General features: G+C 40.2%; 1 protein-coding gene across 2 annotated transcripts in view; it reads left to right on the forward strand.

Moving 5' to 3' along the window:
• Nucleotides 1–733: 733 nt before the first annotated feature.
• The window catches only part of USH1C (USH1 protein network component harmonin), a 52,275-nt gene continuing 37,471 nt past the window's right edge, over nucleotides 734–15,537 (forward strand). The window contains exons 1-4 of one of the 2 annotated variants that reach the window (XM_086612878.1): nucleotides 734–769; nucleotides 4,457–4,524; nucleotides 6,540–6,683; nucleotides 7,167–7,305. In XM_086612878.1, the coding sequence (XP_086469004.1) occupies nucleotides 734–769; nucleotides 4,457–4,524; nucleotides 6,540–6,683; nucleotides 7,167–7,305 (387 nt within the window). Of the gene's footprint in view, nucleotides 770–4,093; nucleotides 4,163–4,456; nucleotides 4,525–6,539; nucleotides 6,684–7,166; nucleotides 7,306–15,537 lie in introns of those variants that run through there. The other variant, XM_086612877.1, reaches the window with a different exon arrangement.

Below are 15,537 nucleotides of genomic sequence, written 5' to 3' on the forward strand. Positions count from 1 at the left end.
CTTTATTATTGTGTGCTACATTAGGGAAAGTGTGAGAAGAACCAGCCCAAGACAAAATTACCTGAAAGAGATTAGTCTGAAATAGGCTTCTTTTCAGGTACTCTGAACTTGATCCTTATGCGGTTATTCACAGCAGGCGTGCCAGAGGCTATCTTTGTAAGCGACAATATTCTGTTAGTAGGAAAAGCTGCTGGAAATCAGACTTAGTGATATGTCAGATTCAGCCTTCTTACCTAAAAATTAAAAATTGAGATTATTCGCAGTACAGCAATTTGTTGAAGCAAATTACTTTTTTTTTTTTTTCCCTCTCTAGGTGTTAGCATGCTTTAAATTCCACATCTTCGTACTTTCCTTAAACAGCAGGACTAGAGACGTAGATACCAACAGACAGAACAGAGAAATCCGGCTGCGAGCTCCGCGCTGTAGGAGAAGCCCGGGTTGTAAAACTCGGCCCGGGAAAAGGCGGTGGGTGCGAGGCCGGGTAACGCACCGGGAGAGGGGGGCTCCTCTCTTACTTTTTCCTTCTCTTCTGCTGTGGCCCTAACCAGCCACAACCTGGAGCCGCAGGGAGGTTATCGCTGCCCGCCGGCTCGTGGCACCGAAGCGGCGAGGTGGAGGAGCGGCGAGGCCGAAAAGCGACGGGCGCGCCGCCCACCGCCCCGGGGCGCGGCCTCGCCGGCGCAGCCGCCCCGCGCACCTCCCGCGCCCCGCGCACCTCCCGCAGCCGCGCACCATGGAGCGCCGTGTCGCCCGTGAGTTCCGGCACAAGGTACGCGAGCGGGGCGCCCGGCCCGCGGGCACCGGGCGAGCGCAGGCGGTGGGCAGAGGTGCTCCCCCGCGGCCCGGCGGGAGGCGAAGCGCGGGGCTAGGGCACGGCTCCTGGCACCGGGAAAGCCTGGGCGTGCTGCCGGCTCTGCCCGCCGGTGAGCGCTGCCTGTGTGCCGGAGTGGGCGGCGGGGAAGGGAGAAGCTCGGGGAGCTCGGCGCTGCCGCGCCAACGGCGCGGAGGAGCGGATGGCAGCCTCCTGCGAGAGGGGATTGGAAAACTTAAAGCCCTAGAAAAGAGAGGGAGAGAAGAGGAAGAACGTCCCCCAATGCATGAGCTTTTCCAGGGCCTGATACAGTTTATTTTATTTTAATAAAGCGTAAAAAAATGTTGTGCTCCGTCCAGTTCAGGGAAGGCTAAAGTGCAGGCGCTGAAGTCCAGGCCCAGGCAGCTCCTATTCGCAGCCCTGCGCGCTGCCAGCTGGTGCCCGGCGGAGTTCCGTTCCACCTTAACCTTCACGGGTGCCATTGTGCGTGTGCAGTCATGTGCAAATGCACTTGATGCATGGAGCGACTCCGTCTGCCTGGCACGTCACTTTGTCATTTACCCGGTTGAATAAGTGCTCACCAGAGTTCAAAATTGTGTGAGCAAAGCAAGCTCGAAAAGCTCTGCTTAAGGAAAGGAGGGGGAAAATGGTCTATGCGTTTAAGAGATGTTTTTGAGTAGCCATTTAGTGCTCTCTCAGGCTAAAGTTTTCAGTAGACCTGGCTACTCCGTAGTGATGACTATAGCCATCTAGCAAGTTATTTCTGCCTTGCTACCTATTACTGTATAACTCGACAGTGGGTTGTGCAACATATCTATAAAGACTCTGGTTCTTAGGCAGATGGTTACCATCTCGGACTTTAAACCTCCCTTTCATTGCTGCTATAACTCATAAATCATTCTAGTCCCACCCCTGAGAACGTAAGACTTATTGTTGGCATTTGTTGGTGCAACTAAGTAGGATGCGTGTCTGAGAGAAAACTTTGAGTTAGAGAATACTAGAACAGGTCTTTTCTCTAAATTATTTTGTATTGTCCTGCTGCTAGTGGCTTCTGCGGCAATTTTAATGTCTTGGATACTTATTTTTCGGTGTCAAAATAGTGAAAATGCTCAGTCAGAAGATCTGAGTTTTGTCAATTATTTGCAAATTTCACGTTTTTTTTCGTAGTACTTTTAATCAGCGCTCCCTATCAACCCAACAGCAATGCAAAATGTATAATATATGCAAACGTATTGGCCAGTTCTTCCATTTCCTTCAACAGTTTTTCAAAGGCCGTGTAGCTTAAATAGAACTTTATATTATTTTTTGAAAGCTGAGAGATCGGGCTAGTGCTACAGTAGTGCTTTACTGTAATCTGAACTTTTTCCACACTGAAAGTGCTTTTCTCCCCCTACAACTTCTATTCTACTGAATAGATTTATGTGGGCTTGTTGCCAGATTTTACTTTTCTTTTGTAGGTAGGTGTGGTTGATGATTCTTTATTAATTACTATGAAAAACAGTGCAATTCATATAGTGAGAAATAGCACATAAGCAACTTTTTATTTGTGTTCTAGGCTTGTAAGTTATACAACTGCTATGAAGATACCTTTAAATAATTACAGAAAGGTTAAGGCTGGAAGCAACCTCTGGAGATCGTCTGCTCCGACCCTTGTGCTCAAGCAGGGCCTCCTAGAGCAGTTTGCCCAGGACTTTGTCTAGATGGGATTTTTTTTTAATATTCTTGGTTTAAAAGCTGTGAAATCATCTATGCAATATCTCCACAGAGATACTAAAATACTTCTCTGATACAAGTTACCCATGTCACCACTGATTTTTTTTTTTTTCTTAACATGTAGAGGCCTGATCTTTTAGAATTTATGAAATTAAGAGTCAGCTCTTAGAAGCTGTTCATGAGCCTAGGTAAAGTGTAAGTCTACAGTAACACTCTGTCCCAAGGAGTTAATGAATTAGGAAAATGGTAAGAGGTGCAGGTGGCTACAATGAAGAGATAATAATTGGTGGAATAGAAGGCTGCAGGAGAAGAATGACCTGATTAGAGAGATGGCCCAGGAAGATTAACCCAGCTGTAGCATTCTGAATATATAAGAAGTCACTTGAGTGTTTGTTTTTGTCAGTGGACAAGGAAGTTGCTGGTGCAGGGTGAGAAGTGCAGGAATCAAACAGTAAGACTGAGTGTTTTGTGAGAAGAAATAGCAGAATTTAGATGCGGCCCTCCAGTTCCTGAGAGGGAGTGGAAGATATGCCTGTCAGCTAGTGTATCAGGAGAAAAGTGTGGTGTTGTTACTGGTCACTTTCTCAATCAGGAGAAAATGTGATGATGGTTTTGTTCATTGCTCTGTAGGGTTGACGTGCTCAAACGTTTACTATTTTTCATGAGACACTGCTCATACAGTACCTTAGCTAGCACTAGGGATTGATTCTGTATACCAGAACTGAAGCTGACTTATATGTTGTATTTTTCCTGATGGGGAAGGAGAAAAATGTGTGTTTGGCTTAGTTTTACATGTATCACCTTGCCTTGAGTCTGTGTAAAGTATTGGTGAGCCAGGCAGTTTTGACTGCAACCCTTTTGTTTCCTTCAAGGCAGACGACTTCTGTGTTTTGAAATTCGCTGTGAATAAATTGGTTTATTGACTGGTATTACTGTCAAACAGCCTTGTCCTGCATGTAGCTTTGTGACCTTTAGGTGTTTTGAGTGTCCTTTTCCAGAGGATACAGGTAATAGAAAACCACCTGTATGTGGAATCTTGCTGGCTTTAGAAAGCCTAAAGGCACACAGGGAATGTGAATCATGCATTAAGTTTGGAATATAATGCAAACCTAGAAAGAAAGAGCCTTTCTTTAGGTATGCAAATTGGTCCTCAGACTTCACATTGCAGTAATATTAGCCTTTAGGTCAGATGTAAATTGTCTTCTTAAACATTAAGCTTATCCAAATGTGGACTAATGCAATGGGACCTCTCACGGCAAGTAAGATCAACGAGGGTCTCGATGTCACTGGATATAAATTGGACTCCTCATATGAGAATTACTGGGTTGAGTTTTTTGCTTTATTTTACTGTAATTATCCAAGAGCAGGCATAGTAATGTGACACCGGCTTAAGTAAAGGTACTATTAGTGGGGGAGGAAAGAATAGCAAGCAAGCTCTATCAGTTAAGAGCTGGAGCAAAGAGGAACAGAAGTGTAGCAGATTTTTTAAGTGGGATCCTGAAATCAGTGGTTTGGACAACAGAACATAGGTTATAATCATCTCAGTGTGGTGGTTTCATCTGTGACAGCATGTGCTATATTAATGAGTGGCCAAAAAGATTTCTGAAAACATTTATTCAACAGTACAGTGATTATCAGGTAAGGCAGATGCGATATTATTGTAATAGAATTACTGCTGAGGGGAATTCTACCATACAGAACATATCAGTATTTACCACCTTGTCCAATTGTTGTAATACTAATTTTAGAGAGTCTTGTTATAAGTTTTCACATTGTGAGGTAATACCGTGTTGCAGAAATGTGTTTATCTTTTAAAAAGTCTTTCCCTGCTGACGTCTCTGCTCTGTGGCTTAAGATTATGTGAAAGCCTTGTGTGTTTAACACTTGCAGCTATTTTGCCAGAGATTTACAATTTTGTGCTTCGTTTTTCAGGTTAATCTACTAATTGACAATGAAGCAGAGAAGGATTACCTTTATGATGTGCTGCGGATGTACCACCAGTAAGATCTAGCTTTACATACGTTTGTGTAGAATTTTACTAGTGTTTTTAAATGTAAAGAGTTAAATGCTAGATTTAAGATTTTAAGTGGTCTTCCTATATGCTACTAGAAAAATGGTTGAAGTAATAGTTTTTTCTCCTGTTTAATGAAGTCTTACACTTTTACAGTGTAGCCTGCAGGAAAGAAAGGTGCCTGTCTGTAATCATGTTTGAAGTTACTTTGTTTTTCTGACTTGGTAGTTTTGCAGAAAAATTTGGCGGATTCGTATTGGGGGGAAAAAGAGCACCTGGATGATAAAACTGTTCTGAGGAAACAGAAAGAGAGCAGTAATCAAATTCATTAATATTTCCAAATAATGCTTATATATTTGCAACAGGGATTTTCATTGAGTTTGCTTTTCAAAGATTTTTGCTACCTATTCAGATAAAAACTTATTTGCAACTTTTTTTATTTGAGAGCTGAAAAAGTTTAGTCTGGGAATCTGTTTGGCATGTTTAACAACTGTGGCTTATTATGACATAATAGGGGAAAAAAATGGTAAGGTGATAGGCCTATTACCAGTCTCTTGCTGATCTGATTTAAACCACAGTTGCTTAGGACCTGTATCATTGCAAATGAGATCAGCCTCTGATCCATTGTTTTTTCAAAGAAGATGAGAATGTATTTTCCACTCATCATAGACAAGTGGCTCTGATAGACATTGTTTCCGTTCATATCTTAAGTGACAGCATCTCAGCTGAATGAAACATAGACGTTTCTGTCTGATGTTTGCGCAGAGCTGTAGTTATGGGGGTATTCAGCTGCATGTCTGATTCAGTTTCACTCAGGTCTGGCTAATTGCTTCTCCATTCATAAAGCCTGTTGTTTGGAAAGCCGATTGATTCAGTAGCTCTTAATTATTTAAAATCTTCTTGCAGTTACAAAATTAACAATGCATATAGTAATTTCTCTTGAATTTCCAGAATTGCAATGACTTGAGCAAAATTTCCAATATCTCTGCGAGCATATGTTGATGATGTATCACTTTTTGGAATATGTTATGTAGTATTCCAGGGCAAAAATATGTGCAATTGCTGTTGAAGTTAACATTTAATGTCTTTTTCACTGACAATTGTTTCCAAAAATATTTACCTCTAATCCCAAGTAATACGCGTTCCTGATCTGTATCTTCATTGTGTATGCCTCAGAAATACTGTATGCCAGGAAATGTGAATTATAAGAGAAGGAACAGCAAATAATATAGACTAAGTTTAACTGGATGTTGTGTAGGAATAGCTGCATCAAACCTTAGGGAGCTATTTCTCCACTCTTGCATCTGGGCAAGGAAGTACATTTTCTAGACCTACTACTATCTCAGTGCTGACAATATCAAGGAGACTACTTTGCATAACTCTCATAAAACAGATGTTCACAGCAGTTTAACTTCTGTAGATATTGTTTATTGGTTGATAGCCCTTCAATTTTGATTTGAAAAAAAATTCAAAACTTAAGCGAAGTCTTTGCTCTAGCTACTGAGTAATGTGGGGTTTTTTTTTGTTTGTTTGTTTGTTTTCCTGGATCAAAACAGTTTGTCAGTCTCCTGAGTTCAGGAGAGGAAGGAGCATGTAGCCTCGATTCATGTAGAAGGATTCCTAACTAGTTAGGAAACAGGAATCTAGTAGGCAGGTATATCTGATCTGGAAAGTTATTTCCAAATGGTTGCATAACTCTTTTGGGGACTCCGAGAATGAAATGTTATCTGTGAAAATAACGTGTGTGACCTTAAAAGAGAGAGGCAATACATAGGAGATTTTGGTTATTTTGAAGTAGGCAGTTGTTATTCCTCTTTGCTTACGAAAGACTTGCTTTCTCAGAGGCTACTTGGCTTTGGTTAAACCAATTTCTGCATAAATAAATTTTTTAGCAGGTTGAAGGGATGTGTAAATGTTGAAGCCACATGTACAGCAAGTTATTAAATGATACTTCGTGTTGGTGTGTTGATTACCTGTGCTTGTTTTCTCACTGTGTTTTCGTAGATCTATGAATCTCCCAGTGCTTGTGGGGGACCTAAAACTCGTGATTAATGAACCAAGCAGATTGCCTCTATTTGATGCTATCCGCCCGCTTATCCCGTTAAAACACCAGGTGGAATATGATCAGCTTACACCCAAAAGATCACGGTAAGAGAGTGCAGAACTACACAGCTGGCTTAAATGCAAGCAGGAAATACTGAGTGAGTTTTCAGATAAATTCCAAATAAAATATTGGTCACCTGTATAGAGCTGGACACAATTGTTTTACTTTTGCCATATTTGCTAGAAGTACAGTTTTGAGCTATCTTAAACTGTTTGCCAAGCAGTTTAATGTAGCAAAAGCGGGGTAAGGGAGTGAAAAACAATGCTTTCCAGTTGAAACAATCTTTTTTCATTTTTTCTGCGTTCAATGATAGAAAAAGTATTATAGCTCCAACCTTCTAGAAGCAGACAGCTTCAATGGTTGCACGTCTTTTCTTATGAAAAATACTTGATTGCTTTACCTAACACTCATCCATCCGAGCTTCAGTCAACTTAGTTTTTTTCCATGCCAAGATGTTGTAAGAGAAAAATAATGTGTAACTTTCATGTGAAACATTATTGCCAGTCAGGTGTCTTCCATTTTTGTAGGAAGCTGAAAGAGGTGAGATTGGATCGTTTGCATCCTGAAGGACTTGGAATAAGTGTGAGAGGTGGAGTGGAATTTAGCTGTGGCCTCTTCATCTCCCAGTTAGTTAAAGGAGGACAGGCAGATAACGTTGGACTCCAGGTAAGAAAATCACAGTCTTGGCTGCTGTGCTGCAAGAAGCCTTTTGCTACAATGTTGAGGAAGCAGGCAGTAAGAATTGTTCTTCAGTATTTAGAAATAGCTATTGCTAAGGTGCTGCTTGTTTCTTGTAATAAAATAAATAAGATGTGTAAGCCAATGTGATAGTAAATACCATTATACCAGTGGTGAATCAAGTTATTAAAATTGACGTTCTTTTCACTATTTTTAATGATCTGTAAATATATTTTTTTTAATTTGGGATACAATAATTTTTGAAGATAAAAGGGCTTTCTCGAATGTGTATACTTGATGAGTAGCAGCAGTTCTGTGTAAGCAGATGGAAAGAAAGATCTCTAACTACACTGTGGAAGAGTGGTTTGAGTTGCCAAATTCTGGTTAAATGTAGAACAGAGAGTAGAAACACTAAAAATGTTAATTCCAACTTGCATAGATACAGTTTGTGTAATGAAGTGTTTATTTGAATTTCGTGTATAAATTGTGGGGGTTTTGGCTTATGCAACGGAAGTACATAAAAGAAAGAACCTATTTTTAACCATTTCCAGTACTCTTTGTATAGCGCAGAGTTGTGCTTTCAGTGAATAAATTTTAGATACTGAACTGTAACAAGGTTGACAAATACAATTATGTATAGAAACACATTTTTTCTAAATTAGTCCTTATGCAGTTTGCATTAATGAAGTTTTGGGTGTTTGGGGTTTTTTTTAATGTCATTTCTTGCTCGTATATGTCAGTGAAGAGAGAAGTGAGCAATTGCTATGGCAAATATCTGCATCTTTCTATGCTTTTAAAGCTGGTAAGGTGTAGTAAAGGTCTGTGTTTGAGTAGGAAGGCTGATATGCCTGGCTAATTTTAATTTGTCGAGTGTGAATAGTTGCTGGAAGTATTGATGTTTAAGGATTATATTTAATACTAGTCTAAAATGTATTAGACTGGCATGATTCATTACAATGTTGAATTAAACTAACATCTTTTGTAGATATGCTTCAACGTAGTCTATGACTCTCAGACTAAGAAAAAAATAAAATCTGTCAACAAGGCAGTCAAAGTTAGGGTTCCATGTTTGTATAATTCATGCTGAGAGCTTTCTAAAATTTAAATAAATGTTCTTCTCTCTGTTTGCATACATGCACCTGCCCTTTTGTTTGTGCATCCATACCTATATATCCCATTCAGAATCACCACTGAACAAGTCCCATCTTCTGGCAGCCTGCTCTGGACTGGCTCTCTGGATGCTTTTAGAAGCTCCTTCTTAGAACAATACCACAAATTCATGGAATACACCCCCACAAACACTGTATTTAGTTAGAATTGAGAGGGTGGTACAGGACACTCCGAACACACTGCTGGATTTGTCAGTAACCTACTTTTAAGCATGGTATGTGCCAGTGGATAGCTCTGGAAAAGGGCATTGATGCACCTTCCCGGAGTTTCCACTGCAAAAGTTTGTGTACCTTGTGCACTACACTACACAGTGAGAACGGGAAGTGTAGACAAGAGAGTTGTTCTTGGATTGTAATCAGCTCAGTAGAGAGGTTCCAGCTGCATCTTTCCTCCACTGCCAGAAGACTGAGAAAGACAGACCAGTCACTTACATGGCTTTTGAAAACATCTCCTGGAAAATACTGGAAAGCATTAATGATGCTGAGCAACAAATGACTTAATAGCAACTGTCTTAAACCGTCATGCTAGTACGTTCATCTTAATGCTGTGTTGCAGCTCTGCTTGTTTCAGACTAATGTTTTGACACGATTGATAGATAAGGAGTTACGCTCAGTTGTTATGCTACTGTAAGGGCGTCAATGTTTGGTTTTTCTCAGTACACAACAAGGCCCAGCTGCCTTTCTGTGACTGAGGCCATCATGCTACATGTTGGTGACAGTGAATGGGGTTGTAAAGGATCTTTGGGCTGGCTTGTGTAAGTTGTACTGCAACTCATAATGTGGTTAGAGTTTGGCAGACAATGTAGGGACAATACTGGGGAATTGTGCTTGAGACGGACTATGAATTTGTTAGGGTTAGATTCTATGTATTGACATGAACAGATGGTGCTTTGCAGCTCATCTAACTGTCTGGCTCCCATTTTTTTGATATGTGGTGCTAAAGCTCAGCCTAAAGTACTTTCATAATAGGTGGCACTAGGCTCTTTCTGAACCCCACTGAATAACAAGAGCTGACAGGCAGTCCCTTGTTCTGAATTGCTGTCTCACAGTAAAGCCAACTACTTCTGAAATTTCACCCACCTGCTTTATTTCACTAAATCTCTACACATTTTCTATCCAAAAATGCGATCTCAGAAAGGTATAATGATCTATTATACCGTCACTTTTACGTCCTGTTGCTTTTTTAGAAATTCCAATTCATTTTGCATGATTTCTCCTTGAAGTAGTTTCCAAGTTACATTAAAATGACTGAATTATCATGAAGGCTCACTGAGGCATTTATAGTTTTGACTCTTTTTTGACTACAGTTTCTCTAAAAGGCAAGTCTTTTGTCTTTTCATGAAGAAATGGACTTATTTTTTTTCTTTTTTTCCTCCCCACTGCTTTCTGATACTTATGTCTGTGGAGATTCTGCCAAATACAAAGAGTTGAAGATTGGTATGAATTACGAAAGTGGAAGAAGTATACAAAATAAGAAATCTGAAACAGTGATGTTACGTAAAAACCCTTCTGTTTCCTGCATGCACTAAATACTACATTTCCCATGTTAAAAGTTACAAATAATAGGGATTTTACTCGGGAAAAGTTAGGTTTGCAGCTTTTCTTTTGAAAGTCTGTCGTCTTCTTGTGTGATAGGAAAAGGGGCAACAGTGATATCTAATAACAAAATAATTGTTACTGTTCTCTGCTCAGTCCTGCAGACTTTTATCTCTACTGCTTCTGACTCCGAATATTGGTATACAGTCATACCAGTACAAAAGTAACAAAATGCATGAAAACAACTATTAATTACTTCAGTATATGGACACTTTTTTCAGGAAAAGCTGTTCAAATATCCTGAAGAAAAGCAGTTTGTTATGTACCTATATGTCTCTTGTAGTTCAGCTTAGACTGGGGTATTTCTAAACCACCATCAAGTCATACATTGTCAAGTCAGTAACAGAACTTTCGTTAGGATGAGCGAAGAGTACTAGACTGTCTTTTTGTTTTGTTTCTGAAGCTCAGCAAAGAGGAGTATTAAAAATATCTATATGGGAAAAGCTCATTCCCATACAGGAGGCAAAAGTAAAATATACTTTTGGCTGTGTTTATAATTTTGTAAGTGTGTGCCTCTTAGGGAGGTGATATAATACTAACAGATAGGACTTGCTTAGTGAATGATGACATCCTCAGAGCAACGCTAGTTCTGCTGATAAAGAAGCAAACTGCCATTTGCAGTCCTAAAATTGAGATGCTTCTGTGCTAAGGCATTGTAGTTAATAACAGTAGCTTAGGTCACCCTTTTAAAAAGCTGGATTTGTGCAGTCCCAGGCTTCATGGTCTGTTATAGCCTACATGATGCAGAAGATGTGAGCAAAGGAGGAATCTTGAACTAAAATAAAAACAAAAAGCCCTACCTCCCCCAAATATGCAAGATTAACAGAAAAGTCTAGGTAGATGAAATGAGGTCGAGATTATACTTGATGTTAAATAGTTATACACAAACTTCTGGTATTTTTGCAAGTGAGTAATCCAGAGAGGGGTCAGAAATGGGAACGGAGGAAGCTGTTTGACCATTTTATTATTGAGGAACTCAACCTTCCTTTGAAAAGCAGAGGTCACTCGCTTTCCTACCATTTCCTAGAATAGCCAGCAGAATCCTAAATAGGCTGAGAGTCTTTGTGGTTTGCAGAGGATGTTAAGTCTTTGTGCGCAGTGCCACAAGCCTGACTTATTTCTCAGCTGTTTTGCTTCTTGGCAGTACAGTCGCGTTGCCAGTGCTAATCCCAGTCCTAAAATCGCGTTGTTTACAATGGATTTCCTGAAGTGTTGAGGGCAATGGAACAGCTCTAGATGAAATTCTTGAGTTTTGGGATGAACATCTAGCTTAGAGTTTAGTGCTGTATTTGCAGGGGAAGGAGGACTGCAACAGCGTGGCTGCCAGGCCTGTGGGATGGATGGATGGGTGGATAGATGTGGTTTTGAATGTTGGGAACAAGTTGGTTAAGTGTTCTTTCACAGCAAGAGCTATCAGGGGCATGACACTAAACTGCAGACACCATGTGCTTTTCCGTGTCTGATTCTACGTTTTACCACAGGTTGCATGTTCAAAAGCCTTCAGTACTGACTTGTTTCTGCTCTTATTAAAGATCGTATTAAAAATCTGTCTGACTTAAATTAAAACAGTCAAGCTCTTAGGAGTGCTGCAGATTGCACACAGGCCATCGCCCTGGGTGAGATTTTTGGATGTCCAGCAGGTGGAGCAGCAGTCCCACTGGTTAGGGGCTGGGGACCACAGTCGTGCTCTGCCTCTGCAAGTGTTACCTTCTGCAGGACAGTCACGTACTGCATTTCTTTTGCTCTTGTATTCTTCTGATCCTGTGTTGTGTTAGACAAAAGTCTTAAGTTCAGTGGAGAGGAAACCGCTGCATGAGCTGTAGTGGTACAGCGAAGTGTTGTCGATGTTTTGTGTACTATTGCAGAGCATGGTGTGCTTCCCAGAAAAAGTAGAAAAGCTTGTAATAGAAGTGCAGAAGATAAGTGAGTTGTTTCTTGTTTTATTGTTTTTTGTGGTGGTGTTTTTTTTAGCTGAACAGATCACAGCAGGAACGTTCAATAATACTTATTACATATGAAAAAAGGCAGAAGGTGATGGCATGCCCAGTGTCCTGTCACCCAACGGTAGACCCGTCACAGTGTGTGTTTATGTGACAGTCTCTAAGATACAGGCCATATTGAGGAATTCCTACTTCCAGTTCCACTCCCTTCTCTCACATAAATGTGGTAATGCAAATTTGACTTGTGATGCTGAGCTGTGCAGTGTCGGAGGAAGAGTGTCCAGCTGTGCCCATTTTTTTCCTAAGACTGTTAGCAAGGTACAAGGAAGCTAGTCCTGTGTATGATTTAGTCTGTATGGCCACAGTAGGTCACTTGCTCGGTCTGACTAAGATGGTGTCACCATCTGTCCTTTCAGTGACAATAAAGTTGGAAAGTTTCTACGGGGCAGACTGGAAGCATCTGGCTCAAAAAAAAAAACAAAACAAAACACCACACACCAAAAAAAAAAACCCCACCAAAAACCCACAAAAAAAAACCCCAAAACTGTTATTAAAAAATTTGGGTTGCAGAGTTATCTAAGGTGGCACAGATTAACAAACACATTAAAGGTTACAATATTTATTGTAATGCTGTTGTGAATATTTAATTCTGTAAGCAGATCATGTTTCTTGCACAATGGTGGGTTTTTTTGCACCACGTTAGTGGTTGGGGCAGAATGAAGCTTCTCATCCCTTCCTGTTCCTGGTGAGTCTCTTGTGCCTCCTGCATTCTGGAAGAGCTAACTCTTTTGATCTTCTGCAGCAGCAGTTGAAAGTGTCTTCACAACTGATCTTGGTAGGAGGGGCTGGTGCACATGCAATCCCAAAGCAAGTGGATGAAAGAGAAGTTCCTTCCAGATCGGAACTACTATAGCCCAAAACTTTATATTAACTTTCACCAAGCATGTTATGATGAACCTACCTCTTCCCCTAAACTTTTAAGTCCATAAAGATGTTCACTAAGATTGTAAAAAATCGTCCTCTTCATTTGTAGTATAAGGACCTTTTCCAAACCTAAAGTTGAGAGGCTCTGTGCTTTCACAAAGTAATTACAGATTTATTTTTTTCTGATGAGCATGATGATGCATCCCACCAAAATTTTGTCGTTTAGAACTAGATGCTTTAGCTTTGCTGAAACTTGTAATCAACTTGATGCAGATACCAGCATGGAAAACTTAAGCCTGAACTGAAATTTGACAGCTTGAAACTTGAGTATTTAAGTGGAAAATGTGAGGCAATCATTAACTAGGGATAATGCTGCCATGAAAGCAGACATATTTGCGAGGAGGAACACAAGGTTTCATTGATTAAGAACAAAATCCTGTGCTGTTAATGTTAATGAGAAAAGTCCTGTCAACTATCAGAGTGGCATTTTGATACGTTTTACATAACAAATATTCACAGTAGTTTGTAAAAAACACTACTGGAGATCAGAAAAGCCAAAGTATTTGGCTTGTTCTTGTGGAGATCAAAGTATGGAGGTATAAGAGGGTATGGCTGATGATTTGTTGTTAAAGCCGTTTCCCGATAATCATTTGTATATCCTACTGTGCAGAGGATTGACTTGCATTTCCTAATGGAAGACAGTATGGAGTAGTTTTCACACAGCCATGCTACATTGTTCACATTAGGTAAAAGTCTTTGCTTATGATGCTCTAGCAAGGGCCTGGCATTTTTCAGTGTTATCTTGAGCAGCTAATAAGATACAACCTTAAATGAAGTGAGCAATGTCTCCATCACTGATTCCTTCTCAGGCTACCTAGCTAAGAGGATCATTAGGCAGAGTTCAGAGAAACTTGGAAATTTCTGGTCTAGTTGTCATGTCTTATCAAATTTAGATTATATTAGAAGAAGGGAAGCCTTTTGAAATAAAAGCTTTCCGATGATGTACTGTCATTTAATCACCAAATAAACACCAGTTCTATAAATTTTTGTGTGTTCTGATAAATAAAATTTGAAATTTTATAGAAGCAGCTGAACGCTTTTGGCACCCTGTCTATTCTACATTAGTGTACACTGTCAGGGAGTATTCTTGGGGTGCTGCCATTTGTTTGCTGATCAGTGTTAGTGTGGTCCTAAGTGTGGCCGTTGGTCTATGCCATCGGGCACTCTCAGTGAATTCCTGTGCGGTTCAGTGATAACATGTGCCAGGGGTGATTCCTAGAGAGCAGGTTTGATGGAGCCACCATGCTTTGGAGGACTTGTCTTCAGTGCTAAGGAATGGCCTTTGTGCTTTATTTATATACCAGGGCATATGTAGTTTCTGTGTAAAGCTTGGCTTGTTTTAGGATCAGACAACGAGTCCTGGAGATAAATTGAATGTACTGCATAGATTTGTTTCTGTAGTCTTTTGCTTTCAGATACATTCTTTTTGGTGCAATATACTTGTATAAAGATGGATGCTGGAGGATAGTTCAGTTGTTTTTCTACTTCTACTCTCATTTCTTCATGAGAGATTTTCTGTGATTTGTTCAGAGCAATAATGAGTTTTTGAGGCAGGTAGTACACACTGGCAATGAGGGTTATCTTTTACACTAGCATGCACTTAGTTATCTAGTATTATTTTTTTCTATGGAATATCTGTGGTTTCTTTTTATTAGTAAAACCCTTTACATCTTTTCCTGCACAACAGATGAAACCTGGGTGGGAAATTCCAATTGCTTTTGGGTCCGTTGTATACCTAGTTTGTGAGACAAAAGACATATAGGTTTGAAGGATGATCAAAGATGGCCTGTATCTGTACAAAGACCCAGAGCCCATCCTTTAGGGTGGAAGACAGAGTGCAAATTGTTCTCCTCACATAATTGGCATCTGGGCTAATACTAGTTTTGTTTCTGCTATTTTCAGAGTTCATATTCTTGGTGTGTTCTGTAGCTGACTATGCTCCCTGTCACCCATGGCGCCCAAATATATATATTGCATACCCATGGAGGCCTCAGTAAGCCTGGGAATAAGTAATTGACTTGCCTTCTATCTGGTGGGAGCTTCCTTCTATGTTTCTGTCTCAGGTTTTCTCACTTTTTTTCAAGTCATACAAGAGGGGGAATGCCACAGCCTAGGGGCCACAGGAGGGTGGTGATACCGTCTTCTCAACCATAGTGTATGATGGGTTGCTGCTGTGAAACACTTACACAATTGTGTGCTACTCGTGACAGATTTTTAACCAATGTGCATGATTGAAGAAGACTTAAGCTACTGTGCCCCAGAATAAGCATTCAGTATGCTAGTACATGACTATCGCAATTAATTAGATATTGCACCTGAAATGGAGGTAAATTCCATTAAAATAACGCATTGTTCTGAATCCAGAATCAGGCAAGATAATAAGACCAAATTTAGTTTCCCATTGGTCAAACTAGTTAAGAAAGTTATCTCAGAGAACATGTGGTAAAAGCAAACTTAAACTGCTGAAGTATAAAGGAAGAAAATCACTCCAAAATTATTTGAATTGAAATACCATCATTGAAGGTAATCTG

This window comes from Tauraco erythrolophus, chromosome 6 (genome assembly GCF_009769465.1).
Source record: "Tauraco erythrolophus isolate bTauEry1 chromosome 6, bTauEry1.pri, whole genome shotgun sequence".
NCBI lineage: Eukaryota > Metazoa > Chordata > Aves > Musophagiformes > Musophagidae > Tauraco > Tauraco erythrolophus.